This window comes from Hipposideros armiger, unplaced genomic scaffold (genome assembly GCF_001890085.2).
Source record: "Hipposideros armiger isolate ML-2016 unplaced genomic scaffold, ASM189008v1 scaffold_190, whole genome shotgun sequence".
Lineage (NCBI taxonomy): Eukaryota > Metazoa > Chordata > Mammalia > Chiroptera > Hipposideridae > Hipposideros > Hipposideros armiger.
In genome coordinates, this window is record NW_017731540.1 from 1,557,384 (window position 1) to 1,585,147 (window position 27,764).

At 38.8% G+C, this 27,764-nt stretch overlaps 1 protein-coding gene and 1 long non-coding RNA gene across 2 annotated transcripts in view; both read left to right on the top strand.

Annotated features, from left to right (window-relative positions):
* The window catches only part of LOC109388299 (uncharacterized), a 7,047-nt gene extending 4,081 nt beyond the window's left edge, over positions 1-2,966 (top strand). Inside the window, exon 2 of the long non-coding RNA XR_002125178.1 lies at positions 2,888-2,966. This is a non-coding gene — a long non-coding RNA (uncharacterized LOC109388299). The remainder of the gene's footprint in view (positions 1-2,887) is intronic.
* A 4,800-nt stretch (positions 2,967-7,766) lies between these two features.
* DYTN (dystrotelin) overlaps positions 7,767-27,764 on the top strand; it is a 55,380-nt gene continuing 35,382 nt past the window's right edge. Inside the window, exons 1-7 of the mRNA XM_019652916.1 lie at positions 7,767-7,825; positions 14,162-14,236; positions 16,994-17,195; positions 19,002-19,087; positions 19,607-19,707; positions 22,704-22,775; positions 23,035-23,198. Coding sequence (XP_019508461.1) covers positions 7,807-7,825; positions 14,162-14,236; positions 16,994-17,195; positions 19,002-19,087; positions 19,607-19,707; positions 22,704-22,775; positions 23,035-23,198 — 719 coding nt within the window. The 5' untranslated portion in view covers positions 7,767-7,806. The remainder of the gene's footprint in view (positions 7,826-14,161; positions 14,237-16,993; positions 17,196-19,001; positions 19,088-19,606; positions 19,708-22,703; positions 22,776-23,034; positions 23,199-27,764) is intronic.

Sequence of the window (27,764 nt, forward strand, 5' to 3'; positions counted from 1 at the left end):
GCTGAATGGTTGGTTGGGAGCTCAGCAATATGGCTGGTAGGTGGTGGGACAAAGCATAAAATAGATGGGATCAGGCTTAGAGGACCAGTCTGCTTTATCATTGGCCCCCTAAAAGGTGAGCAATCAGGCCAAATCACTGTCCAGAGAGCGTGGTAAAGTCAGTCCCAGCTAGAGTAGATACTCATAGCTTAAGAGGCCCAGTCAGTTACACTTTATCTCTAGGTATCTGTAGCACTATTATGCCAGTTGGTCCAACTGGTATTATACTCAGTATACTGGTGCAGTTCTCAAAGAAAGGACGGAGGGCAGTAAGGCTCTTATGAGAGATCTGAGATAAGATCTATCATGAAGAAGATGACTGGCAGCTTTCCAGGACAGAGAAATAGAAGCCAAATTGTAGAATATGTATTCCTGAGTCTTTACTTTGGAACGATTTAAGCTGTTAATTGAAAATTTAGGTTCTTAGACCCTCTACTATGTTATAATCTTCTACAGCCTAAAGAACTTTAGTGGTGATAAAGTAGAAAAAAATGGGATTGATTTCAGGTTGTTTGGGGGACAATTTGTTGGATGAGCATTAGAATCAAATATAACATTATACTTTCCACATTGTGGGTTAGGTGGGTTGTGAAAATTTTAGTGGGTCATAAAATCAATTTAATAACTAGCATTTTTCTTTGAACTAGAATAAAATTAATAATGGAAAGTCAGGAGACCAGAATTTTTTTACAATGAACTAGACTAGAAAGAAAAAAAGTAGAAAAGATAAGGAAAGGATAAAAATAGTTTGGAAATGAGTAGATACTGTTTTATGTAACTTTTTGTTTCGTTATATGCACAGAAGTTCATGTACTGGGCTATAATGCAAAATGCATTTTTTACTGTGGGTCATGGTCAACAAAGTTTAAAAACATCAACTTAGAACATGTCACAGGTTGTTAGTTAAACCCAACATGTTTTATCTAGTTTTGGCTTCAGTACATAAAGGTAGCACATATTTTGATCTAATCCAAGAGAAAGAAAAAGATCTAGTTATGCCAGATGCTAAGTCAATCGAGTTATAAACAATCTCTGCTAAGAGCCATAACTCATCCTGTCCCATCTCAGAGAATGATATTGGGGTCAAAAGAATGTAGTCCAGCAATTGAAGTAATTTTGAAGTAACTCCATGTCTTTTCTTATAATTCATAAACACTTTAAAGGAGGGATTAAAACATCAACAAAAATTTTTTATAATACCAAAACTGCTTTCGTGTCATACTTAACCTCAAACTCTCCCCAAATAGTCTAACCTCAGCTTTGGCCCTTGTGTTCATCCTTCCTACTTTCCCCCCCGCTTTCTTCTCCATCCCTCATTCCAAGGTGCCAAATGGCTGACATGGCAAGTCAGGATCTACCTCAGAAGGTGGCTGAGAGGAAGGGCCTGAGAAGGCCAAGTTAGAATTCTCTCTGACAGAGAAAATCTAGGAATTTCTCTCTCTCTCTGACTCTCTCTCTTTAAATACACACACACACACACACACACACACACACACACACAACTTAGAACATCTTATATGTATGTGTGTATGTATATGTATGTATGTGTAAAATATAAATATATTTACATAATACTTGTTAGTATTTATGTGGTTAATATTGTAGAAGCTTATATATTTGCTAAATCATATATTCAAAAAATAATACTAATCGAAACTGTTCCTATTTTTACTGCTTCTGCACCTGAAACTCTCTGTATGGGAGGGAGCTGACAGGCACTGAAAAATTGCCTAGTGATCTGTATTGTGGGGACCAAGACTCCATAGGGAGGATGATAGAAAGATGCTGCACTGAGCTGTTTGGCTGGACATCTGCTTGCTTATGTTGCCCGCAGCGCCGTAGATAAGCCACTGTCGTGGGTTGAGACTCCATGTAAAAAGTGGCCTGGCATCTTCAACTCCCAAAGAGAGCAAGGCGTCCCGAGAAATTGGGAGTGGAAAGAACAAGATAGGAGAAAATGAGAATCACTGCAAAACTAAGTGTGCTTTAAATCCTAAAAACTCTGTTCTTTTAATTCTCTATTTACTGCAGTGGATTTCTCCGATCTGATTCCTCAAGCCAACTCTGACAAGCCACTCAGTCAAGAACTCATAAATGATAAATTGTACACAAAACTCTAGTCTTTTCTTATTTTATAAATGAAACTGGTAGAAGGGATTGTGTCCCTGTGATACGGTACTTTTCAAACCCTCCCCCCTCCCACATTCCCAGGGATCAGCCTTGCTTGCTGACTTGCCTAGAACCTAGCTTTCTATTTTTATAACCAGGACTATGACAGTGACAACCAAATCCTTCCCTCAGAATGAATAAGGAAATGGGCACAGATTTTCAAAGTACATAATTGAGCTGTCCTGATATTTTATGAAAACAGGCTGGTGTGGATTTCTTTGTCATTGACCAATCAGGATATTCACTCATGCCTCCACATTTTTATTTAAATGTCCATTAAAATGAATAAATCCATTGCCCCTTCCATTCTGAAAATGAACAATATGACAGGTTTTGGAGTGGGGCTAACCATGGGGAATTAGAATCGATGCATACAGAAGAGGCAGGACCAAGAGAGGAAATGGAACTGACAATATACCTGCAAACAAACTCGAATGAGAAGCAAAGGAGCGAAGACAGCCTGCACATAGAAATAGATGAAGGTCTAATGATGGGCTTGTGGTTCACTTTCCCTCAAAAGACCCCTTCACACACACTCACTCCCTCAGCTATTGAATCAGATTGATTACAGGAATCTGGTAAACAAAAGCAAAGGGGAGCAAGAGCAAAGATACTAAAAATAAATGTACTGATGTATTCTTTAAATTATTACATCTTTGCATTTTTCTTTCTTTTACAGACTCTGAAGGCAAAACTGTGGAACAGTAGCAGATCAGATTAGAACAACTACAAAATTATTTGATATTACAATAAATATAGAAAGACCCATAAATGTCTGTACTTAGGGAAGAATAATTTGAAAGATTTACTTCAGTCTCAGATAATATTATGCTAGACAAATAAGTGACTGCACACACACACAAACATCAGAGTTCAACTATTTTGTGTGTCCGCTCATGTATGTTTATTAGTGCATTTTCTCACAAATGGTTTGGGGTCAATTGATCATTTTTGAACTAAAACAAAATAGATTTGTCAGTCTCTGCGTCCTTACTCATACATCCTTCAGAGAGAAACTTCTTCCTCCGATAGGCTGTACCTGGCCTAGGTGGCCAGGTTTGCTTAGGTTTCCTTACCACGTTGGACTCAACTGATTGGGCCAGAAGAGACACGCCTTACTCCAGGAGAACCAATCAGACAGTCTCTTGATCTCTAAAAAAAATTTAAACTGAAAAAAATGGATGAGTAAGTTGGTGTCTGAGTGATGGTAATGGCAGTGAACTAGAAAAGGCCACCAAGTTCTGCCTGTGAGGTCGTCAGAGCTGGTCAGGTTCACCACCTTCATAAGACCTAGATGTGCACTGTCTTTCCTTGGATTTGCTTGACATAATTATCTTTACAATAAATTATATTTTTACTTTAACTTAGATTGAATAAGTTTCTGTTTCTTGACACCAGATGTGGTCTGGATGTTGAAAGAAAAGCATTTTATTTTTACAATATAATTGCATGATTTAAGTAAAATTACAGTCTTTTATTAAGTAGTAGTCAAATCAATATGCTCATGTATTTTTCAATTAATAGGACCCTTTTCAAGTGCCAATTAGGAATTTTTGAGAGCCCAGGAGTCATGTTAAGAACTGCTGATATCTGTGCTTTCTCTGTAGTTTTAAATAGGTTTTAAAGTATAACTAGCTTTCTGAAAATTCAGTGAAATTTTTGATGCTGCTACATTCTACACCATCATGATTTGAAACCATAATTAACTTTTGCTTGTTTCCAAAGTCAGCACCTCATTTGATGTTATTATGAAGAAATCATAAGGTATGTCTGTGTGAAAGACTTTGAGTAAGGTTTTATGCCTTAATCCTACTATTCCCCACCTCTCTTTGTGGGGACCTCAATCAAAGGAGTGTGACCACCAAGAACAATCACTGGATAGGAAGACGCCTGATGCTCTCTACATAGCTGGGCACATGACAGTTGCCTTCCCACATGCAGGCCTGCTTCATGGTGACACTGAGCAAGATTGAAAGATATGACTCAAACCAAGAAACCCAAGCAGAGCTTTCTGTCCCATTCCCCCTGAATCAGATATGCCAATCACTTATCAACAGGAACCAGGTGGAAAAGCGGGAACAGAAAATGCAACCAAGAACACACATCACCTTTCAAGGCAGCTACCCTACCCCTTAGTGGAACTCTTCCCAGTGGATGTCAAGCCCTGACCAATCAATCAGCTGCTTCTCCAATAGGTGGAGATCTGGGAAGATGCTAGAGAGAAACGTGGGCAGAGTTTCTCCTTTTTAGGGACACTGTAGCAAACACTGAGCCCCATCCCCAACAGGCTGTACTTTCCAGCATGAATATGAGCTATCAGATGTTTGAACCACTGTAGGATGACCAGGATGCTCTAGGAGAGACTCCCATAGGAGAGACTCCCATAGAGAGCAGAGCGAACTGATTTGCATCCCTGTACCTACCACCACACATTTGTCCCAGCTTAGTGTAAGATATGGAATTACACCAGGAGGAAAGTACAGTTGTCCCCCCTTATCTATGATTTCCTTTTCCTTCATCTCAGTTTCCTGTGGTCAACTGCAGTATGAAAATATTAAATGGAAAATTTCAGAATAAATTCCTAAGTTGTAAATTGTGCACTCTACCTAGTAATCTGGAACCATCCCACTCCATCTCTCCGGGGACACGAATCATCCCATTGTCTGGTGTCTCCACACTGTGTGCCCATTAACCACTTAGTGGCCATCTTGGTTATCAGAGCAACTGTTGTAGTATCACAGTGCTTGTGTTCAAATCACCCTTATTTTATTTAATAATGGCCCAAAGCACAAGAGTAATGATGCTGGCAATTCAGATATGACAAGAGAAGCCATAAAGTGCTTGCTTTACGTGAAAAGGTTGGTATAGGACTATAAGATATTTTGAGAGAGAGAGAGAGATCACATTCACATAACTTTTATTACAGTATGTTATAATTGTTCTATTTTATTGTTTTTTACTATCATGATTCTTGATTTACATAATCAATGCCAGAGATCTGCTCAAATCTCAACATGGCAGCATTCAGGAAAAACATTCCAACCTCCCTCTATTGCCAGTACCTCAGATATATCTTGATGCAGATATAATGGAATATAAAAATTCCAAATATGATTTCAACTTTCAGTCTGCAGCACCCAGGTATAGGTTTCATGTGAGATAGACTTGGTCTCGTCCTACGCAGTCTTATCTGCTCCCAAAGAATCAATAGGCTTATACAGAGAAAGGTGAGTTACCTCCTCCACTTGATCTCATTTTTGCCCCATCACAAAATCAATTTTCATTGTTTTAAATGTCCCAAGTTTCGTATTTTGACATGTCCCAAGTTTCAGTTTTTAAGAAACCAATACTGTGATACTAATACTTTTCAAAAAGAAAGGAATAAATTGGCTATTCTTGGGTATCATGCTTACTTTTCAAAGCAGGTTTTTATTATGGGACATCCTGGGGTGGGTTAGTGACCACTTAATTGTAATTGTTTAGATGCTTTAACTGGGACCATGGACTCCCAGCCATTCTGGCTCTCCAGGTAGTGCTCATGGAGTATTACGCCTGTGCTTTGGCCTCTAACCCTTGAAAGACATGTTAAAATTGACAGAACTCATAGATTCAGACAATAGTTTAGTGGTTACCAGAGGGTAAGAGGGGAGGGGGGTGGTAGATGAGGGTAAAGGGGATCAAATATATGGTGATGGAAAGAGAACTGACTCTGGGTGGTGAACACACAATGTGATATATAGATGATGTATTACAGAATTGTACACCTTAAATCTATGTAACTTTGCAAACAATTGTCACCCCAATAAACTTTAATTTAAAAAAAAATTAACTCCGTATCTCCTCGGCAGCCTAAAGATATTAGTGGTGAAATTCTAATACATTTGGTTCATGTGACATAGTTTGCGCTGTTAGGATTAGAACGCATTTTTTTTTATCTGAACTTCTTTAAAACTACATTTTCAGATTATACTTAAAACTTAAGAGGAAATGTGCCTTTGTAACACATTATTATTATTATTATTTTGAAGATTTGCATTATATCTGGTGCTTTTTAAAAACGTGCAACCATACCTCTGTATTTGTAAAAGAATTAATCAAATAAATCAGATTATGTTCCTAAGTCGCTCTTCTCTGGGACAGTTAGAAAGGTGGCAGTTTCCTGGGATGTGAAGCCCTTCTTACTGTGTCCTAATCTCTGTGGTAACCCCTCGTCTCCATAGCACTCAGAAGATATTTAACTTGCCTCTCTTACACACGAAATTAATACGGAAATAGCCCTTTGAAACAGAGATGTCGGAGTGGCCTTAAATTATTCAAGATCTTTATTACTAATGAATGCACTTCTGCGAGCCTTTAAAATACAGTGTAGACTCAATGCCTCTGTTTTGCATGCAATTGCCGGGCAGTCAGGACAAGACATCCAATCTCCTTAGGAATGCCACACCTGGAAATCTGTTATTACTCAGCTTTTCCCTCTTCCAAAACTGATGTGTAATTTATACAGAATGTTTTACTAAAATGCTTCTCCAAGAAAACTAAGCAAGGTAAGAGCGTGGTGTGGAGGCAGAGGGATTGTGTCTCCAGCTGTACTGTTGATGGGATGGGGGACTGGCCCCTTCTGCCCTACCTGGGGACATCAGGAAGAGCTTGGGGCATGTCAACACTAACAAGAGTTCTAACCTGATTTCCCTTTACTACAACTTTTCAAAACAAATCTTACTTGAGTGTATTTCAGACCTTTCTAGTTTTTACAAGTCTGGAATTATCACTATTGCTATCATATTTTTAAAGAACAAATGTAATCTCCTTTTGCTTTAGTTTCTCTCTTCTTAAAATGTTACTTATTTGTCCAATAATTTGTGCCTTAATTCATTCATTAGAAGAGGGGAGAAAGTACTATTTAAATTTAATTATTGTGTAACTTTATAAAACAGTTTTCAACCACTCATGATGAAAAATGTCTTTTTTAAGAATTGTATAAGGTTTTCTTACAGCATAACCCATTATTTTGTTGAAAGCGAACATATATTTGTATATACATTGAGTTTGAACAATAGTTGCAACATGAAACAACAGGTAGCTGATTTACTACTTTTTTAGAAATATTAACTGAATTCTTTATATACACATACACATGTGTGTGATAAGGTGTTTAAATGGATGGTACTTGTCAGAAATTTAACATGTAGAATTGTATAGCATAGTGAGTGATATTAGAAATGTAAGCGTTGAAAGCTTCAAATTTTGTCCTTCAAAATTCAAGTAAATTTACATGTTCTTGAGGTGAGAATTTAGTTCACTCTTCATGCCTCGAAAGTGCTAGGTATTCACAGTATTAGTTTCAGGAGCTGTTCTCAGTTTCTGAGGTACAGCTCTAAATTCCCAGAAGTAACCAGTGTAAGAAGCCCCTATGTTCTTTATTTTTATCCTCCCAAGAGACTTCAGAGTCCCCCTAAACACCTCAGATTCTTGTTCTACTGGTGAAATGACTGTTCGTTGCCTTTTTGTTCCCTGGCCCCCAACCTTCTGCTTAAAATATTGCTTCATTTCCAGTTAGGAGGACACTCTTGCCATCTGTCATTCCAAGAAATTCCTGAAATGGACCCAGATAAACAAGGTGAGTCTTATTGTCAAGTTACTGAGCACAGTTTGTAAACAAAAAAATCAGGCACAGATGTTGTGGTTTCAGACTCCTGGGTTGCAGCCGAGCAAGACGTTTGGTAAATTGATGGCTAAAAAGGAAACTACTGAGCGATTAGAAAGACTTTCTTCTAAACAGGAATTTATAATATACCTAAGAGTATTTGGTCTGTTGTCTCCAAAGCACCAAAAATAATTTCACAAAAGGCCTGGTCTCAATATAATTACATTTTAATTACAAAAAGTGGCTTATCTTATTTTTAAATTATCTTCATAGTTTACTGTCACAATGACATCACTGTAGCTATTTTAATGTCAGGGGTAAATTCACCATACTGTGTAGGCCCAGAGTTAAGAGAAAGGTCTCACAGTTGTCACTATATGAATATTTGTCAATGGGTATAAAGAAACGAATTCCCCCTTCTTCCAACATCTCTGAATGCCGCCATAGGCCCAGGACTGCCTGTGACGTTTTTATGGCTGGATCTGGTTGCAGCCTTAGTCCCCTAGCTAAAATCTAGATTGTTAATTTTACTTGTTTTATACAAAATTCTGTAATTTCTCAAGTTATTTATCTAAAACAGCATTATGAGTAATTCAAATTATCTTTGGGTTTCCCAAATTTCGACCCTCATATTAATAAATATAACACGAAGCAATCGATAATCCATCCAAAACCCAATTTTCTCTCCCTAAAGGAATGTTTTTCAAATTTAGTGTGTGTCAGAATCACCTGGAGGGTTTGTTAAAATGCTGGACTTCACTTCCATAGGTTGTGACCCAGTAGGTCTGGGGAGGGGTCCGAGAACGTGCCTTTCTAACAAGTGCCCATTTGGTACTGATGCTGCTCACCTGGGACCACACTTTGAGGACCGCTGACCTAAAATATCTATTTCTGCATCATCAATCTAGATGATGGACAGTTGAAAGAGGTTTTATTACATTCTCAGTGTCTATAGGAAATGGCACATATTGGTTTGGTTAAAAAATAAGGAATTATTTAAAGCACAACACATTTCCCAGTCAAAATGCTTCCATGAACAAGACCCTATGCAGCTTGCGTTGTTCGTTCCTTAAGCATTTCAAACTATGTTGTTCATACCTTTGGGCTGATGTATACATACAGCATTTTCTTCCTTTCTTGAGTTTTCTCCCACCAGCGGGGGGGAGGGGGTGGGAGAAGAAGGAGCCTTGAAGCAGGGCTGGTAGTGAATCACCTGGGATGCACATTCATTTTCCATGTTGTCCTATATCACAGCTTGCCGTGTTATGCTGCATAACTTCATCAGATGACACTGCAAAACATAATTTGACAGGAGTGTGATGGGCCAGATGGTAGAGCAGCTACAGAACTGCTCTTCCACCAAGAGCAGCATCTGGGAGCCCGCAGAGCCCCTAGTTTGCTGATTTTCTGTATTCATTTGGTGCATCTGAGAGGAACCACGGCACGAAAAAATGGGCCAATTTCCAGGAGAAAAAAAAAAAACGTTGGGCATTATGCTTTCATAAATTATTTCCACACTGATATCCTTCCGCTCACTTTGTTGTACTTCTCTGGACATAGGGCAGGGATATTTCTGACTTCTCCCATGCTCTAACATTGAACTCGTATCTGAAAACTAAGCATTTTTAAAAATATAAGGAAATATTAAATAACAAAAGACTTAAAGCAACTTGTAGGTTCTTTGATGTAGTTGCACCTGTTCAAAGCAGGAAAATTTTTTAAAAAGGCGTGGAGGGTTCTTAAACAAGATTGTTATGGTGACATTTTTAGGCACAGCCCACATTCACCTGAGGTAGGCCCTTTGACTTAGGATCATGTATTGATCATTGAATTGATATATGTTTAGGGAGAGGCCTTGGTGTGCTCTTACTCCTCTAGGAGGGGTCTGACCGGAGGGCACTGTAATCCCTGAGTGGCATAGCACAGTGCCTGGCACTCAACACCCCTAATGAGTAACAGATAGGACTTTACCCCACAACACTCAAGGGCAACAAACATCCTTTTCCAAACCAAACTAAAGTCACTATAGCTTGGTATGAAATTTAGACTGAGTTAAGTTTGGGAAGAAGTCATCCCTTTGAGACAGACAGAAACCTCTAAGGCTTTTATCCTGAACTTGGAGTGGTCTGAAGTGTTCAGAATATCTGGTCTGAAGGGCCATCGTGGCCACCACTTGCTATGTACGCTTTTTGCCTTTGGCTTTTGGGTCCACTTGAAGAAATGGGATACTCCACGTCAACATTGGACCCAGAAATCCTTGCCAAGCCTGGTGTCTGGTCTCCCTGGTTACACCATGCAGCCATTCCCTCCACTCAGGGAACCGGTAATAAAGGCAAACCTAGAAACCACTCCTCCACAGCTGGGAACTCTCCTTAAGCTGCTTTCCCCCACCATGAGGAACTCATTGGCTCCGGTCTAGCGTTCCCAAATTATGACCTATTCAAGAATATCCAGGAATAAAGAAAATAGATCTCTTCATTTATTTGTACTATCTCTAACATCTTTTGATAGCTCTATAAGGCCTTGCACATTAATTGTTCAGCTTACTCTAGGCACTTTATAGATGTTTAAAATTATGTATTCTCACTGAGTATTATTGGTATAAAGCAGTGGTCCTCAAAGTATAGTTCTTCGACTAAAAGCATCGGGATTGCCTGGCACTTGTTAGAAATGCAATTCCCAGGCCATCTTTAGGACTCTGGAACTGAGGCCCAGCACAGCAATCTGTTTCATGGGCCCTGGAGGTAAATCCAATCCAGGCTAAAGTTTGAAAACTATTGATATAAAGAGAAGTTACTGATTCTTGAACAATCATCCCAAATCCAGCCAGCTTGCAGATAACCCTTAGGAATTATGTAGGTAGATAGGCAATCAGATCATTGTAAATCTCTTCCTTTCTAATATTTATACCTCTTATTTTTATTTATTTTTGTAGATTAGAATTCCAAAATAAGAACAGCAAATAAGTTTCAATTTCATTATTATTTGCCAGCTCCAATGGACTTCCCAGAGGGCTATCTTGACAAGGTCTGTCAAGGGGGCCCTGCCCTGTCTGCCACAATGTTGAGGGGACGGTGGTGGCCCTGATGCCCTAGTTTTATATTTCTGCTTCAGTTTTGAATCATAGTGATGATACAGAAGCGTTCTTGACTTTTTTCTGACTATAACAAGGATTTCTTTTGTTTATTACTTTTTTTATATGAAATTTGCTATTTATTTCTGACATTTTAGAATGTTTCCTCTAGTCCTAGATTAAGTATTATTTTCAAAATTAGAATGACTGGTGAATTTTACCAATGTATTGGAGAATCTAATGGTTGCGCATCTTTTTTTCTCTCTTTTGCTATATTAATTAGCTGTTGAACAATTCCTGAATAAATCTTTCCATATTATTGAACGTTATTCTTTAATGTGTCCTTGAAAATTTTTGCTAGTATTTTATGTAGTATCTTTCCTTTAATCCTAAATAAGATTATATACAGAGGGTGCCAAAAAATGTATACACATTTTAAGAAAGGAAAAAAACTGTATTAAAACTGTAATATTCAATATATACTGATAACAAAAGATGAAAACAAGTCATGTGTATACATTTTTTGGCACCCCGGTATATATATATGACATAGAGAGAGATTTAGATGGTATTTAAATGAGACTTCAGACTTTAGACTTTAGACTTTTGAGCTGATGTTGGAACAGAACTATATTCAGGGATTTTCTTGGCCAATTATACCAATTTCCCTCAAAGTCTCAACTCAGAATTCAACTGCTTTTCTCTCAATAATAATAATCACAGTGAAACATTATCAAGTTTTGGTATTGCAGTTATACTAGCCTTCTAAAATTAATTGGGAAGTTTCTGAGTTTTTCCAATAGTTGAGTAACATAGGGATTCCCATTTCTTGAAAGTTTAAAGGAATTCACCTGTAAAACTATCCCTACTTATGTTGTTTATCTTTGATGGCAGTTTTCCTTTTTTTAAAAAAAAAGTCGGTAGTTATTAGTCTTTTAATTTTTAAGTATATTTTTATTATTTCTATTTTCTATTTCATCTATGTTTCTAAATTGTTGGCATAAAATTTACATAGTTTTGTTATTTTAAAATATATTCTGTATCTGTAAACATAAATCCTTTCTCATTTCTAATGATTTATATTTTTCTTCTTCTCTTTCCTAGTGTTTGTTTAAATTTTCTTTCCAAAAACCCAGTTTTTGGTTTCATTTCCCAATTCTACTGCTATTCTGATTTTTAGCCAAGTTAATTTTGGCATTGATATTCAGTAAGTCTTTCCTTATTTTTTAATCCTCTAAATAGTGTTTAATTTCAGTTTTGATTTCCTCTTTGACCACATGACAGAAGAAATTTAAAACATTTTTCACAATGGTAAATATTTTTTATCTTTTTATTGAGTATTACTAGTTTTATTGTATAATGGGTCAGAGAATTCTGTAATTCTTCTATTTTTCTTAAAATTCATTACATTTGTCTTAAGGCTAAATCATCATCAATTTTATCCTCTGGACCTGAATGACTGAGATAGATTCTTGCTTCTGGTCTCACCCTCAATTCATTCTTCACAACCACTGGAAGGAGCTTTATAGAGTATGTATCAATCCCTGATGCCTTCAAGAGAATGCAAGCTCTCTAATGAACTCAGACCAACCAAGTCTCTCCTACACCTGCCAGTCATACTGACCCCCATTATCCTCATATCCTTGTGCCTTTGCACGTGCTCTTCCCTAGACTTGTGACATCAAACCCTTCATCCCACTTAATCTCCTGAAAATTCCCTACTTCTCCTTCAAGAACCAACTCTCATTTCACCTCCCCTGAGCAATCTTCAGTATGCTTCCCTTTGTGTTTAGCCCTGTTATACAATAGAACATGGCACCAGGGTGCCTGTCTCTGTCTTGACATTGAGAACTCCTGATTCACCTTAATGTCCTCAGTACTCACCATAGTGCCTGAGACCTAATGGACACTCAGATCTTGGGTGGCGTGTGTGTGTGTGTGTGTGTGTGTTTGTGTGTAGCAAATTAATGAATAAATTAATAAATATGAATAGCGATTTTATGATGACTTAACTATAAACCTCTCCAGAAGCAAAGCCTGGCACATCGTAGAAATTCAAGAAATATTTCCTAAATTTGTAGTTTTGAGAATTTTAAGTCTAGATAAAATAAATCATATGAGCTCAGTGGTCAATGGTATTCTTTTAGATTTTAATTTTTCTAAATATAAAGACTGATTATTTCAGTTTTAGGTAACAAAAAGCTCTGTTGTGAGATTTTAAACTAAATGAAAGTCTCAAACTAAATGAAAATCAAATTTGGAAGATCAATGAAACAAATTTAAACTGTCGGTCCTCAATAATAATTTAGTAATTATATTGACTATATTTTCTTATTTAAATCATGAAAATATCTTATGAGGAATGTATTATAAGCCCTATTTATCTGATAAGGAAACTGAAGATCAAAAAATAAACCAATTTCCCCAACAGAAAAAGGAACTAAGTAAGGCTCCAGAGCTTTCTCTTCTCCACAGGGAAATGTGTAAATAAACACTCAGTGCCTGGTAAGAGCTCAGAAATGCTAGCCATTGTTGTAGTGATGCTGATGGTAGTGACCCTCAAAAGAAGGTATATTAAGAATTATTTTCTGATTATAAAAATAACATATGCACTTTTTTAGAAATTTAGGTGATATCAACAAGTAGAAAGAAAATAAATATCAGCACTAAGAATTCAAGCACTCAGAGATACCCACTGTTACCAATTTGGTGAATGCCAGTAGAAATTAAGCTCTGCATGGTGGGGATTGTTATCTGTTTTGTTCACTGCTATGTTTCCAGGGCCATCTAGTGAGAGCTCAATAAATATTTGCTAAATGAATGAATGGACGTATTTTGAGTCACTTTTTATATATGCATAAATACATGTGTGTGTATAGGACTAGAGTATATTAACAAATTGAGTTTATATTCTACAGTATTTTTTTATCCTATTTGTTTCATAAAGTCATTTCCTTTTTATATAAAAAGTGGACAGGTTTGTGGAGGAGTACTCCTCCCATTTTGGTGGATTCCTTAATTTGGTGGACAGGGAAGGTGAGTCTAGGGTCACCTGCCACCTAGGGTGCTGTAGACCATTATCATTTGTCACCAGGTAGGCAAGAGAGCTCTAGGCCTTAATTTTTTCACTTGCAAAATAAAGTGGGGCTGAATGATCTCTAGGGTTGCCATTCAGGATGTGGGAGTTATCTAATGAGATGGTCCTTTATCCATGTTATTTCATGTTTTCTTTACAGATGCTCCTAATAGTATTGAGACTTCCATTTACAGAACAGCCTTCAAATTACGATCAGTTCAAAGCATGTGTCACTGTAAGTATAGATCTCTGAAACCTTTGAAATAATCTGGTCCTGGTGTGCAATGTAAAAGTCACAGAGAAAACAAAAACTCACGTTAGTGACTGCCAGACTCTAGGACGCTTGATCTGTGCATTTCCCGCATTTGTCACAGAGAAGACGGAGGGAGGAGGGGATACCACGCGTGTTCAACCCAAGGATAGATTCAATAACTGAAATAGAAAATGATTTTTGGATGAGGAATTTTTTTTTATTTGGTTTCTGCAAAAAGCTTTTTGGTTTTTTGGTTTTTTTCAGGATACCAATAGTAATCCAAAATAAAATTACAAAATCAGTTAGTTTAGAATCTGTACTTGTAGATTTAAGTATGAAAAATTTAAATTCCTTCTACCACATACAATTTGCATTTTCAAGTTGTACCTCTTCTGTCTCTCTGAACAGGCAAAAGTAGATTCAGATGAATAATCCTTGGGCCGTAAATTTTATTTATTTATTTATTTTTTATTTTTTTAAAGATTTTTATTGGGGAATTGGGGGAGAGAACAACACTGGGGAATTGGGGGAAGTGGAACAGACAAGCTGCTGTCCTTTTGTTCTTCAGTCTAGTTGGGCCGTAAATTTTAAAACTATCTTGAGAATTCCCTTGAGAACAGCTCTTTGCATTAAATTTATACCTGATTGAATGCTATGATTTTCTTTTCTTTTATTGTCATCTAGATAAAATATAGTAAAAACATTTGTCCCATAAAAATTCCTCAAAATGAAATAAATTGGGTCCTGGCTGTGAAAAACAACAAGCATTTGGCATATCTAAAGTTATTGATGTCTAATAAATTCTGCATTACATTTAAAAAATTACTTCACGTGAAATGATTAATGACATTTACCACATCAGACATAAAAGAAGCTGCGTTATATACATGGCATTTCTCCTGAAGTTTCCATTTTTTTATAGTTTACTTTCTACCATAAATTATATAGACCAGTGGGTTTCAAAAGGTGCTTCACAAAGTGCATGTGGTTGTGAAGTAGGGCATGAAAGGGTTAGCAAGGTGGGAAAGGAAGTACAGGCAAGCCAGGAAAACCCAAAAGATCATCTCCTCAACTAGAGCAGCTCTGCATGTCTCTATTTTCCATACTGCATTTCTGCATAAGGGTCCTTTGAAGAAAGGATTCTTGGCTAAAAAAAATAATAATAATAATTAAATCAATGATGTAAACAAATAAACTCACTTATAACTATTATTTATTATCCCAAGGAGCAACAAAAGGCAGGATATGCTCACTAAAAACTTATGCTATTTTCCTGGCGAATTTCTCCCATTAAAGAAAGTTAACATCAAATGTTTATAAAATCTTCTATTATTAATGGATAGGTACAAACAACATAATTTGAGGATGTACCTTTTTGTACTTTTTACTATCCCTGGCATCAGATACAGTACACATAAATGACATTCATGGGAAATATTAACAAGACACAAAATTAGTCATTGAAATGTTCTACCTGGAAAAGATATCCAAACAAAAATTCAAAATCAAAAAAATGTCTGAAACACAGAGATAAAGCATACCAGGAGCTCCAGGCAGCAGGGTCTGGAGAGCATCACTGCAGATCTCGGGTGAGAATAATGGGCGCCAGTGTTGTCTGTTTTGCTGTAAAGCAGAACTCTTAGCAGAAGACACGGATGTCCCATGCGCAGCAATGCCAGGCCGAGGTGATAGGTTTTGCGATTAACAACAAAAGGCTTTGCAGGCTTCACCACCAGGTTTTTATTAAAGTCACATTCCAAGACCTATACCTCACTTCCTCAGACTCTCCCCTTAAAAGCAGTATCAGAGAACAAATAAAAAATGTTATTATACTTGCTAGATTTCTTATCTGTGAGGTTGATTTACGAAGTAGAGAAAAGCACAGGGTTTTATCACTTCACAGGCTGAAGCATTTTCAATGCCAGCCGCTCTTGGTGCCACTGACATCCCAATCTCTCAGATGATACAAATGGGTATTTATTAATTTTGTCTGTCACCCTCTGTCTGCAAGAAGCCATGGAGTTAGTTCTATTTTATCCTTCGTTTATACTCATTGCCTTGTAAAAATTTTAAGAGGTGGTAAAAATATATAAGAAATAAACCATTATTTTTTTGCAGGCAACTTTGGTTTTATTTAGTGCCTTACCCTGTTAATAATACTAATGGAGCCAAGATCAAAAAATAAATATTGCTGAACTGAGGGTAGGACCTAAAGAGTCTGATACCAAACTTAGCAACTGCTCTTTTATAAAGATCATTGGGTTTTTTAATTAAGGCAATTGCATTTTGACACACAATATTCCTTCTGAAGCTCGGCTGCAGACAGGAAAAAACTATATTTGAACATGAAAGGTAAATTTGCTCAATCCACTTAACGAACATAAAAATGGCTTCCTCAGCTTTTCACCACAAGGGTATTTTTCAAGTTTCTCACTTTTTCTCCTTTCAATTTCATTCTATAAAGCAACATCCTAGAGGTTATACTGGAAATAATGTTATAACTATGCTTTACTAACAGATGTACTTTTCCAAAACCAAATCAATTGTCAGAATAGCAATGCCTGAATTATACACAAAAGATTTATTTCCAAATGGGGGTCCTATCTAATTTCCTTTCAAGGAAATAACCGCAATAAAAAAGTCTTAATTAAATGCTAGATGATGACATTTGCTCTATTTGAATGAAGCCTTTTGTTCCCATCAGAAAATAAGATTCAATTCTTTCTTCGTTTTCTACAGTGGACTTGATTGACAGTTCTCTGATTCAACACGTCCTACTATGTCCAAGTCTCTGGGAAGCAAGAGACAGGCCTCTCCCCGTGCAGGAGCTTTTCCAGGCCCTCCAGGAGCTGTTTCAGAGAGTCAGCATGGAAAACCCAGGACAAATACACCCCAGAGCTCCTGAGCTCACTCTGAGCCTCCTCACAGCGATGTATGACAGGTGAGGCGTGGAGGTTATGCTGTGATCTCAAGGACAGTGTTTAGTTGCCCCTGGTCATTGACCATTTGGTGTTGTCTAATGTTCACTTAATGCTTGATATATAAAAAGGTTTCTTTGTTTTCCACAAGTGTATTTCTAATTCAGGTGGGGAACAAAGAAAGTACATGTTTATCAGTTTTATTTACATAAATGACCCATGGGTAGCAAAAAAGGTGGGGAGTGAAAGTCACATTACTTTTCTCTTAGACAGACTTATTTCCACTCTAGAGACCATGCATGCCTTTGGCTAGGGCAAGTATATACATCTATACATATGAGAAATTACACTTTCTCTTGAGTCCCTGGTAGCTCATTTCCTTACTTATTGTCTTTGTAACCAATTATTAGTTTTTGTTTGTTTTGTTTTGTAAGTGGGCTAAGGTTGCATAACCTGTGCATGGATGGCTAACCTATTGTCTTAGTCTATTTGGGGCGACAACAACAACAAAAAAAACCCATAGACTGACTGGGCGGCTTAAACTGCAAGCATTTATCTCTCACAGTTCTGGAGGTTGGGAAGTCCAAATCAAGGTGCCAGCCAATATCTGCTGAGGACCTGCTCTGAGTTCACAGAGGACCATCTTCTCCCTGAGTCCTCACATGGCAGATGGGGCGAGGGTGCTCTCTGGGGTCTGTTTTATAAGGATGCAATTCCAACTCATAAGGGTTTGTTCTTGTGATCAAATCATCTCCCAAATTTCCACCTCCAAATTCCATTTTATTGGGGATTAGGATTTCAACATATAAATTTCAGGGGGACATAAACATTCAGTTCATTGCACCTATAAAGCAGTTTAGACTATGTCAAAGGCTTGATTATGCATGCCCTGCAATCAGTGTTGTGTGTGTGTGTGTGTGTATGTGTGTGTGTTTCTGTGTGTTTCACTGGGTCTGGGGCTTACCATTCTTCTGTGTCACTTCACTCTGTTTACCTTATGTGGTCTTGACCTAGCAAGCCTCATCTCTTGGAACGGAATTTTAAAAAGTCATAGTGAATATAGCATACTTGGGAAGTGCAGGAAAGAATAAAGAAGAAATATCACCCGAAAGCCTTCCTCCCAGAGGCAAGCACAGTTTAGCCAGCTGGCGAATTCCCTACAGTATTTCCTTTTCTAGGTTATCATTAATTTTTTAATTGCACAAATAATATATCAACATGTTCTCAAGTTAGTTTTCTTTATGATTTCAGTCTCCCTAAAGATTAGCTTTTGACATCATTTCTAATATCAGTGCCTGCTTGGGACAATCCCCCTGCCTCAGACACATGGTTTTACAGGTTTGGAACCTGCACAGCCAATGAGCAAAGAATGACGAGGCTCTGAGTGAGGGCCTGTGAACTGGTGGGCTTTTTAAAATGGAGACCTTTGTTCCTTTTGCCTGCCATTCAGTACTTGTCACTGTTGTTTGCTTTCCAAGCGTGTAGATCCTAAGGGAGTGAGACTACCTGCTCCATGAAGATGGTGTGGACCTCCCATCCCCAGTGCGTATGTAGTACGGTGCTTAGCACAGGGGAGGCACCCAAGAAATATCCGTTGAATGAATGAATGAATGAATGAATGAATGAATGAATGAATGAGTGAATGAATGAAGAAATATTTAAATTTAATTCTTAGTCCTGTCAAAGTCTAGATACGGGAAAACCTATCATGAAAAGCTTGAACTTGTAACACCATGGCCGAAGTTTCCACTCGTAGTTATGGGTTTTTATAAACCACTTCACCAAGAAAACCCTGCCTTTCCCATTCTTTGTGTTTTGTTGCCATGCAGCACAGGAACGGGGTTTCTCAAGCTTGTACCTGCCGCCGCTGCCCTGATTGCCCTGTCAGGGGATAGTCCGCTTACAAAATACAGAGGTGAGATACACAGGGGTTCTGAGTGTCTGCGGTGCAGTGGACTCCAAATCTCCAACACTTCATATTCTTCACTCACTTCTATATCCCAACCACATGGCTCTTGTGCATCATGTACTCAGCACAACTTGGAATTTTTCAAGATATCAGCCTATGCTTTCTAATTATTCATAACTTGGTTATCCTTGGTATTTATTTGTAGAGGGGTTTTTTCGGACACCAGTGGTTATTATTCCTTTAAAGGCTGGGACTCGCCTCACACTGCTGTTTACCAACCTCGTGTTCTTCATTATTGATGTGCTGAATTATCAAGGGGTTGAAATGTGCATGGGTTTTCAGTAATTATCAAATTATCTGGTTTGGGAAGCCTTCCAAATAGAAAACAAAGCATCAAGAATAATAATGTTTCTTCTTTTCCCCCTTCATACCCACAAATAAACTTTAGAATTCAAAGCACATACTCTTCAAAGATGCATTGCAAGAATCTAATTTAAAGATTTCTTCCCCCGCTTCTGTGTCTAGCTCTCTTTCAGCTCTATGCAGAAAATAACAGGGGAGGCTATGACTCTGGGGCACGCATGACTCGAAGGGTTCTGAGAAACCTACTAACAGATCTACAGCAGGTAAATCTCTAATACTTAGGAGTTCTAAATTTGTTATAGCTATTAGCCACATTTGTTACTAAAGAACCTGATTTTTACAGTGTCAATTCTACCTTAATATAATTCTCCCTCCCCTCTATAGCCACTGCTATTACTTGAGTATAGGCCTGATCTATTGCAATTATTTCCTAGCTGGTTTCCCCAACTCAAGTCTCTCCCCTCTCCAATGCTAACTTTCTGTCATTTATAGGGAAGGGAAAAAAATTTGGCAAAAGACAGATTAACAAGAGAAAAACAAACAGAAGTGCATGATGCATACACATGGGAGCACCCAGTGATGATTAACTCAAAGAAATGTTTAGAACTCAGGCTTTCATACCACCTTAAGTTAAACAAAAGAAAAGAGGTTCTGGGATTCTGAGTGAAGGAGGCAAGATATGAGAAGGTGACCAAGAAAAGTATGGTGAACAGGGGTTGTTTAGTAAGGTTTGTTGTTCAGATTTAAGTCTGTGCCTCTCCATTGATAAGTATTTCTAAAAGTTCTCCCCTTCCTGGTTGGGAGAGGGAGACAGACACATTTGCAAATTGCTTTATAAATGTGCATTTTCTTTACAAAAGAAAAATGTGTGCCCTATTCTTAGAGTTTTCCTGCATCTGCTGTTTCTCAATGGCCTTTACCTTAAATAAGTCATATGCCAAAGAGGTATATTTGGGGATGGCATACTCTGGTACCCTTCAGGACCAGGGATTCTGAACTGGGGATAGTCATGATGGGGGCGAGAAGTGGGTAAGGAGGAAGATTATTAGAACTCTAGGACAGGGAGTACGGTTTATAGAAACCTATCCCAAATTACATCTGCTTTGTTTTGGTCTTAATATTAATATTTTATGTTGATATGAATTATACTAATTAATGTTTAATTTATTCTGGGCACTGCAAACAGTATTTAAGATGTTCATATTTCTTAAAGGAGCTATGATATTTTTTATAAATTTATAAGATTAAAACATGAGGTGCTGTTATTTCAGAGCTGACCTGGTAGTTGTGCAGCACATGGATGCCATCCAATGCCAGTTTCCTGCTGCCTCTCACGCATGTCTCAAGGAGCTGCCATATAGCAAAGGCACTAATGACACTACCTACCCCAACAATCCGCACATCTCAGGGCTCAAGCTGGTGGGGAGCTGGGAAGAGTGGGGAAATCTGCCCACTCACTTACGCCACCAGACTTCTAAGACTGGCGTGTGGAGGTGGATATGATGAAAGGAGATGGACTCAGGGGCATTTTCCTTCTGCTGAAATCCTCGTGCTTGCCTCCTGACTACTACAGCTGTCCTCAGGCTAGCACCCCACCCAACAGGCCCTAAAAACCTGCCCTTGATCCAGGCTCAACTGAGGTGAATTAGCTGCTGAAATGGCAGCTCCCGCAGAGCTCCTGTCACCCCCAATGCATTAGTATGCTCCTGAGAAAGCTGTTAGGAAGGTGGAGATTTGCATAGCAAATTGTCATCCCATTGATTTCCATTAAGAACTCAGAGAGGAAGTTCCACATAAATTTCCAGGTCCCACTCTGTGATGCAAACCCCTCTCCCAAGAATCCTGATTATCATTTCAAGTCATGTTCTGCCTGTGCCCACGTGTCATCCAGCCATGTTTAATTTTTCCAGAGAACACCTGCAAGAAGCTAGTCAAATGGGCAATGAATCCACAAAATCTTTGTGCACGTGCTTACAGCCAAAAGGGTAGGTTAAAACCCACTACAGCAGTGAATTTTCTTTTGACTGGTGTCTGAATCACAGAGCTGGCAGGTCAATCACATCTGATACACTTCTCTTATTTCACAAATTAGGTTAAACCCCTTCACTAAGGCTCAAAGATAATGTCTAAATAAGTGGTCCAGTTAATGCACCAGCATTCACAGGCCAATGTACGGGCAATGAGTTATTTTTTCAGACAAAGGCCAAATAACATAGGGAACAGTTACTCATGTTCAGCTGGTTGGTGATGGGGTGATTATCAATGTGAAGTACAAGCCATCTTGTCACTATTACGCAAATGTTTGTTGACTTCTGCCTGGCTAATTGTCAGCAAAGTGGTTCTAAGTGCCACTTTCCTGATTAGAAGAATGCTTATTTGAGTTGATGGACCCAGCAGGGGGGTCTTTGAAATTACTTCCGAGTTCGCAGGCAATGCCTGCTGACAGCCTGTGCTGTAGAAGACAGCAGCCACGAAATTAGGACCCTGCAACCAAATGGGCGTAAATGGAGGTGACAGGTAAACACACATAAATGTGCATAGAGATAATGTCAGAGCCAAGTCCCTGGACATTTTGGCAGTCGTGAGGGGCTCTTAGTCCCTTAGCTAAACTCTTTCAGATGATTGTGATAGAAAGAAGGAAACTATTGAGTGAAGTAGTGTAGCTCAAACCATTGGAATATACGCAAGGTTGGTGTATGATAAAGCTTTGTGAGAACCCCTCCACAGAATAAGGAGTCTTGGAATGTGATCTCAATTTTGCAGCTAACTTACTTTTTCTTTAATCTTGAGCACAATGTCAAATTTCAATCACCCCTTGCTTTAAACAAGGAAAAGGATTACCGCTCTACATCAGAAATTGATGTTCGTTAAAATGAGATGATGTGAAAGTGTTTGGAAAGGTTTTTCTTAAAACTAACATGACCTTTAATATAGTAACATTGTTATATGTAATTCATAGGTAACCAAGGGCAACGAAAGGTTAAAATAATTTGACTGGGATCATAAGAAGCAATAGAAGCCATCCTGTATTGCCCCCAAAGCGCCACTTTTCCCCACTTGTTCGTCAATTGTCTCTCATCATACATTGCACAGAACCCACAAATTTCCTGTTTGCTTGGATTGAGGCAGTTCATCCAGTCTCAGACACCAAATCCTTGTAACTCCACAGCTATCAGCACCGCCGCTCAGGCATGCTGATGTCCATGTCCACATATTTCTCCATTTCTAACAGCTGATGTGGAATTCTTGCCTCTTATAGATCCCAACTGTCGTGGGAGAGAGTCGTGCCCTGTGCTCTGTGGAAAGTGCTACACGCAGCTGCTTCCAAGGGGTGAGTGCTGGGCAGATGTCTCCGGGAGTTGGGGGCAGACATGTTTGCTGACTGACTTAAATTACAGACCTGTACTCCACACAGCATCCCAGACAACCTAACTGAGAAGGCAGACTCGACTCTGACTTTTCATGGGATGAACTTTTTCAGCAGACCTGACAGACACCGAGCCAGGAAAGAAGAGAAAAATACATTTTCATCTGTACTAGAGACCCATGTCCTTTCTAGAAACACATCAAAGTGTGCCATTGTTTTCCAGGTGTTGAGCCCAGCAATCAAGGAAGAGAAATTCCTATCTTGGTTACAGTCTGAGCCTACCATCCTCCTCTGGCTCCCAACCTGCTACCGATTGTCAGCCACCGAAATGGTTACTCACCCCGTCCGGTGTAGAATCTGCAGGAATTTCCCAATCACAGGACTGAGGTAGAGTCACTCATCAGTATTCCATGGACAGTCATTCTCCAGATGGGTCTAGGATGGGTGCTGTGTCTCTCCAGATCCTTTTTGCAGCCCTTCTCACACATCTGGAACTCAGTTGATTTTTTTTTAGGGTCGATAATTTCCTGCATGAGGGATCCTGGTTGATGATAAATTGTATTTTATTTTCTATAATTAATAGAATATTAAATTCTTCCATTATCATATCGTCTGACCAGAAGACATTTTTATTCATTTAAAGGAAGAAGTTTGTCTTTTGTTACTACAAAACAAAAAACTTAAATACTTTGAAGCCATCAATAATAGTAACAATAATAATAGTTTGCATTTATTAAGTGTTACACAACTGTTAGGCTGTGTGGTTCACACGGATCATTTAATTTAAAACTGGTTATAACTTTATACAAAATGTGATATTATGATCCCTAATTTGCAGAGGAGCTAAATAACTTGGTTAGGTACACATGGTTAGCAAGTGGTAGATGCTGGCAATCTGAATCTAGAGTCCCTGCTTTGCAATCATGTTGCTATACTGCCCCCCTGTGCAGACAATTGAGAACATTCCTTGGATCCAAAGGAACAATCCGGTTTTGTGGGAGTAGCTCTCACCAGATCTTTCTGCCTCTGGTAAATGCATATTTGAAAGCTAAGTTTGGAGATAGGAAATTCAGATCTTTCCACAGCTTTGAGGATGACGGTCAAAATCCCATCTTAGGGAAAGGATGTTGTAGGTCTCCCATAAATAAAATAATAAGGAAGTGAAATGAGTGTTATTATTAAAGACCTGGGAGAATAACAGGAAACCAACAGGTGTAGGCCAGGCACGGGGCACGTCATCATCACGGGAGTGACCACAGGAGCAGGGGCTGGAGATGCGGTAGGACTGAAGAGCCCGGACCACCGGGTAGCTACGGGAGCAGGAAAATTATTTTCCTTCTGCCTGTCTACATTTTTCTGGCTAGACTGATAACAGGAGACAGATGAACAGGAGAAAATGACCAAATTTATAACATATACTGAGGCTGCCAAAATATGTATACACAGGACTTGTATTCATCTTTTGTTATTGGTGTATATGGAGGATTGCGATTTTAATACAGGTTTTTCCTTTCTTAAAATGTGTATACATTTTTTGGGTACCCTCTGTATATACAGATGGGGGTTCCTTAAGAGTATGAGACCTAGCAGTTGAGGCTTATCTACCTTCTGGACCAAGACAGGGGTTGGGGATTTCAAAAGAAAAGTGTATGCTATTCACAGGCACATGAGAAAAAGCAAACATGTGAACAAACACTTGGCCACCCAGAAACAATGGGACACAGAGGGGAATCTAACAAACAGACTTGATTGGATGTTCCCTGTCTGCCATACTTAGTTCACTTATGCCAAGGCGACCGTGCTAAGGGTCCCTTGCTGAGGCAGATTTTTCCATCTGAATTCCTTTAGGTGAGGGAAAGGTAAAAAACAAAACAAAGCACCTCTTCTTGAGCTTTCATTGTTTTCAGCTCAAAATAATCTGCATGCCAGGGTGGCACATTCTGGGGAGACTCACTCTGGACCCTGACATAGCTAAAAACAAGCCAAAGGAGGTGATACCCAGAAGGGGCAGGAGTGAGGACTCAGGGCCTGGTTCCCGGTGCCTCTGTTCCTCTTCCCTTCCTGTACTTCCAAATCTTGGCTAGTCCCAGACCTTAAACATGCTCCCCACAGATGTAAAATAGGGCTGCTGGGTCCACGAAAAACCTGGAAATCAAGTTTTAACTTTGCTGAGAAAATAAATTATGTTTGCAAAGAATTCTGAGGACACAGTGAGACTTCTTCACTCATGAAAAACTCTTTGCATGTGAGCTTGAAACAATAAAACATATCAATGAGCAGGAATGTTGAAAACCAAGCAAGCCAAACCAAAGACATCTCTACACTACAATGAAAAATAAACACTTTTTATATTGGGCAGTGGAGGAACGTGAATATAATTTATCCTATTACATGCATATTATAATCATTTAACCAATAAGCAAATATTAATTAGGCAGTTACTACATGTCCCCCACTGGGCCAGGTACAGAACTCACTTTGCAATTACATGAAACACATCTTTTCCATTGACATATTTTGTCAAAATCATTATGTATAACATAAAGCAGCTATTGTTATTCTTATCTTATGAAGGAGTTTCCAAGAGTTTGAAAGACCTGTTTGGGTCGCTCAAAAACATAGCAGAGGCAGAAAACAAGCCGTGCCATACTTTAAGTTTTAGGTTATGTCCTTATATATTAAGAATAAGGTTAAGATTCCTCTTAGAAACGCTTCTACATGAAGCATCTTTTCTCCTCGACACCCAAGGCAATGTACAATTCTCATGCCTGTATGTGCGATAGATGGGTGAGCTGGGCAAAGCCTCAAACCTCTCTGGGCCTCAGTTTCTGTGTAAGTAAAATAAGGAGGGGTCGTTCTAATGATGTCTTAGGTTTCTTTTAGCTGTAACCTTCTGAATCTGTTACAAATTGCTTGAATGTAATTGCAATCCTAACCTTAGACCTGTGTTTTGGCTCTCGTAAACTCCAGCAATAGGCTCTTAGTGTTCGTGAGATTAATAAAGCCATTTTAGAGCAGAAGTGTTCACAGGTATGGCGGTAGCAGGAAGAAGGCAAAAGCTTTACCTTCTAAGGTAAGAGAAGGTAGAAAAACCAGAGACCGTTCCCAAGCCAAGCGTTCAATTTTAGCAGGTCATGTCATGTTTATGCTCTGTCAAAGCCGTTTAGGGTTGAGATGAGATGGGAGGAAAAACTTGGTTCTCTGTTGATAAAGGCACCAACAACAGACCAGCCTCATTATCCACACTACACTCTTTCTCATACACCTGTAGGTAGCTTCAGAGCACAGAGGAGCTAATACAAGGTTAGGGTCAACATATTGTCCTAGACGACTCAACTGCAGCCATACAGTAATGCGGGGTACGGCACTCAGTCTGGGCAGCTTATCAGATAATCCTTATAAAAGTACTTTACTATATTTTACAGTTCATGCAAAAAGTGCATCTCAGTTATGCATGTTAATAATTTTCAAAGCTTTATGAAAACTTGGCAAGGCTGAGAGGGCAGGGTTTACTAGTCCCATTTTCCTAGCGAAGAAACTAAGCCATTCATTTAACGTCATACAACTAATTGTTCATTGAAAACCTACCAGGGACCAGGTATCTTCCAAAACAGTGAGCTTAAGTTTCCATTTCCAGATCACTAGTACTGGTGGTGTGTAAATTCAAACTCAAGCCTCCTGCCTTAGTGGTCTCTTACAGTGGTTAAAATGGCTGGCTCTCCATCCAGATGGCATCGGTGGGATAACCGCCTGCTTCTACTAATTACCAAGTAGTTGGGTAACTCTGTGCAAGTTGCTTTAACTCTGACTCGGCTTCTTCATCTGTAAAATGAGAGTAATAGTAATACCTTTCCTTAAAGACGTTCCATGGGCATTAACTGTGTCAACACATGCACACTGCCTGCTACATAGTAGGTGGCCAAAAATGTCAGCTACTGTTATAGTCATTCAACACTATTTATTAATATCTTACCATGGGACTAGGCGTCACGTCACGGTACAGCAGCGAACAACAAGGACAGTGAGGGTTGGTCTCATGGCACTTAACATTCTCCTGCTCCGTCTTCAAACTTTGGTCAGACTTTCAAGACCTTCTGGCATCTGGCTTCAGGGGCATTCCAAGTTTCTACCTCTGTTCTTCAGAGTAATCAGCTGATAGATTTGACTTGCTCCAAACCCTTCTTCACTCTAGCCTCCATTCCCTTACTCCTCTGCTTTCTAGCTGGGATTTCTTGCACTCTAATTTCCTTCAGCACAGCATTCTACACACAGCATGAGTCTCAGGTCTTCCATGAAAACTTTTCAAACGATACCAACCCCAGGGATCTCCCTCTGTTTCCCCCTTATAACACTTGTTTTCTATGCCTTTCATTTGACACATAATCACGTGTTACCTATCTTTGCTAGTTAGTACCTCAAGCTTCCATATCATCTCTCTGCAGCAAGATACAAGATTTGAAGAGCACAGGGATCTTGTCATCTTTCTTTCTTTCTTTCTTTCTTTCTTTCTTTCTTTCTTTCTTTCTTTCTTTCTTTCTTTCTTTCTTTCTTTCCTTTCCTTCTTTTCTTTTCTTTCTTCTTTTTCTTTTTTGGTAACATTTAAAAAGGAATTGAAAACTGAAAGCTTACAGGGGCAAGGGAAGTGTTGTGTAAGAGAGGGAGGTGGGCTGGGTCGGGGCTGTGGCACGTTGAAGAGTGCATCTCCAGTCTGAAAGGAGTGGGCGCCACTTTGTGCTCACCATTAATGAAGAAGACAGAGCTTTATGTCACACTCACATTGCAACTGGAGAAGAGAATTAAAATATCAGAAAAAGAGTATAGATCTCTGATCTTTTCCAGAAAAACAATATCATCCCACTCCAATATCCTTAAAACTTATTCATTCATGACTGTGAGGCCTCACCAACCCTCCCCTGATATCGCAATAGTCCTTTAGTGTATGGGACACTCTTC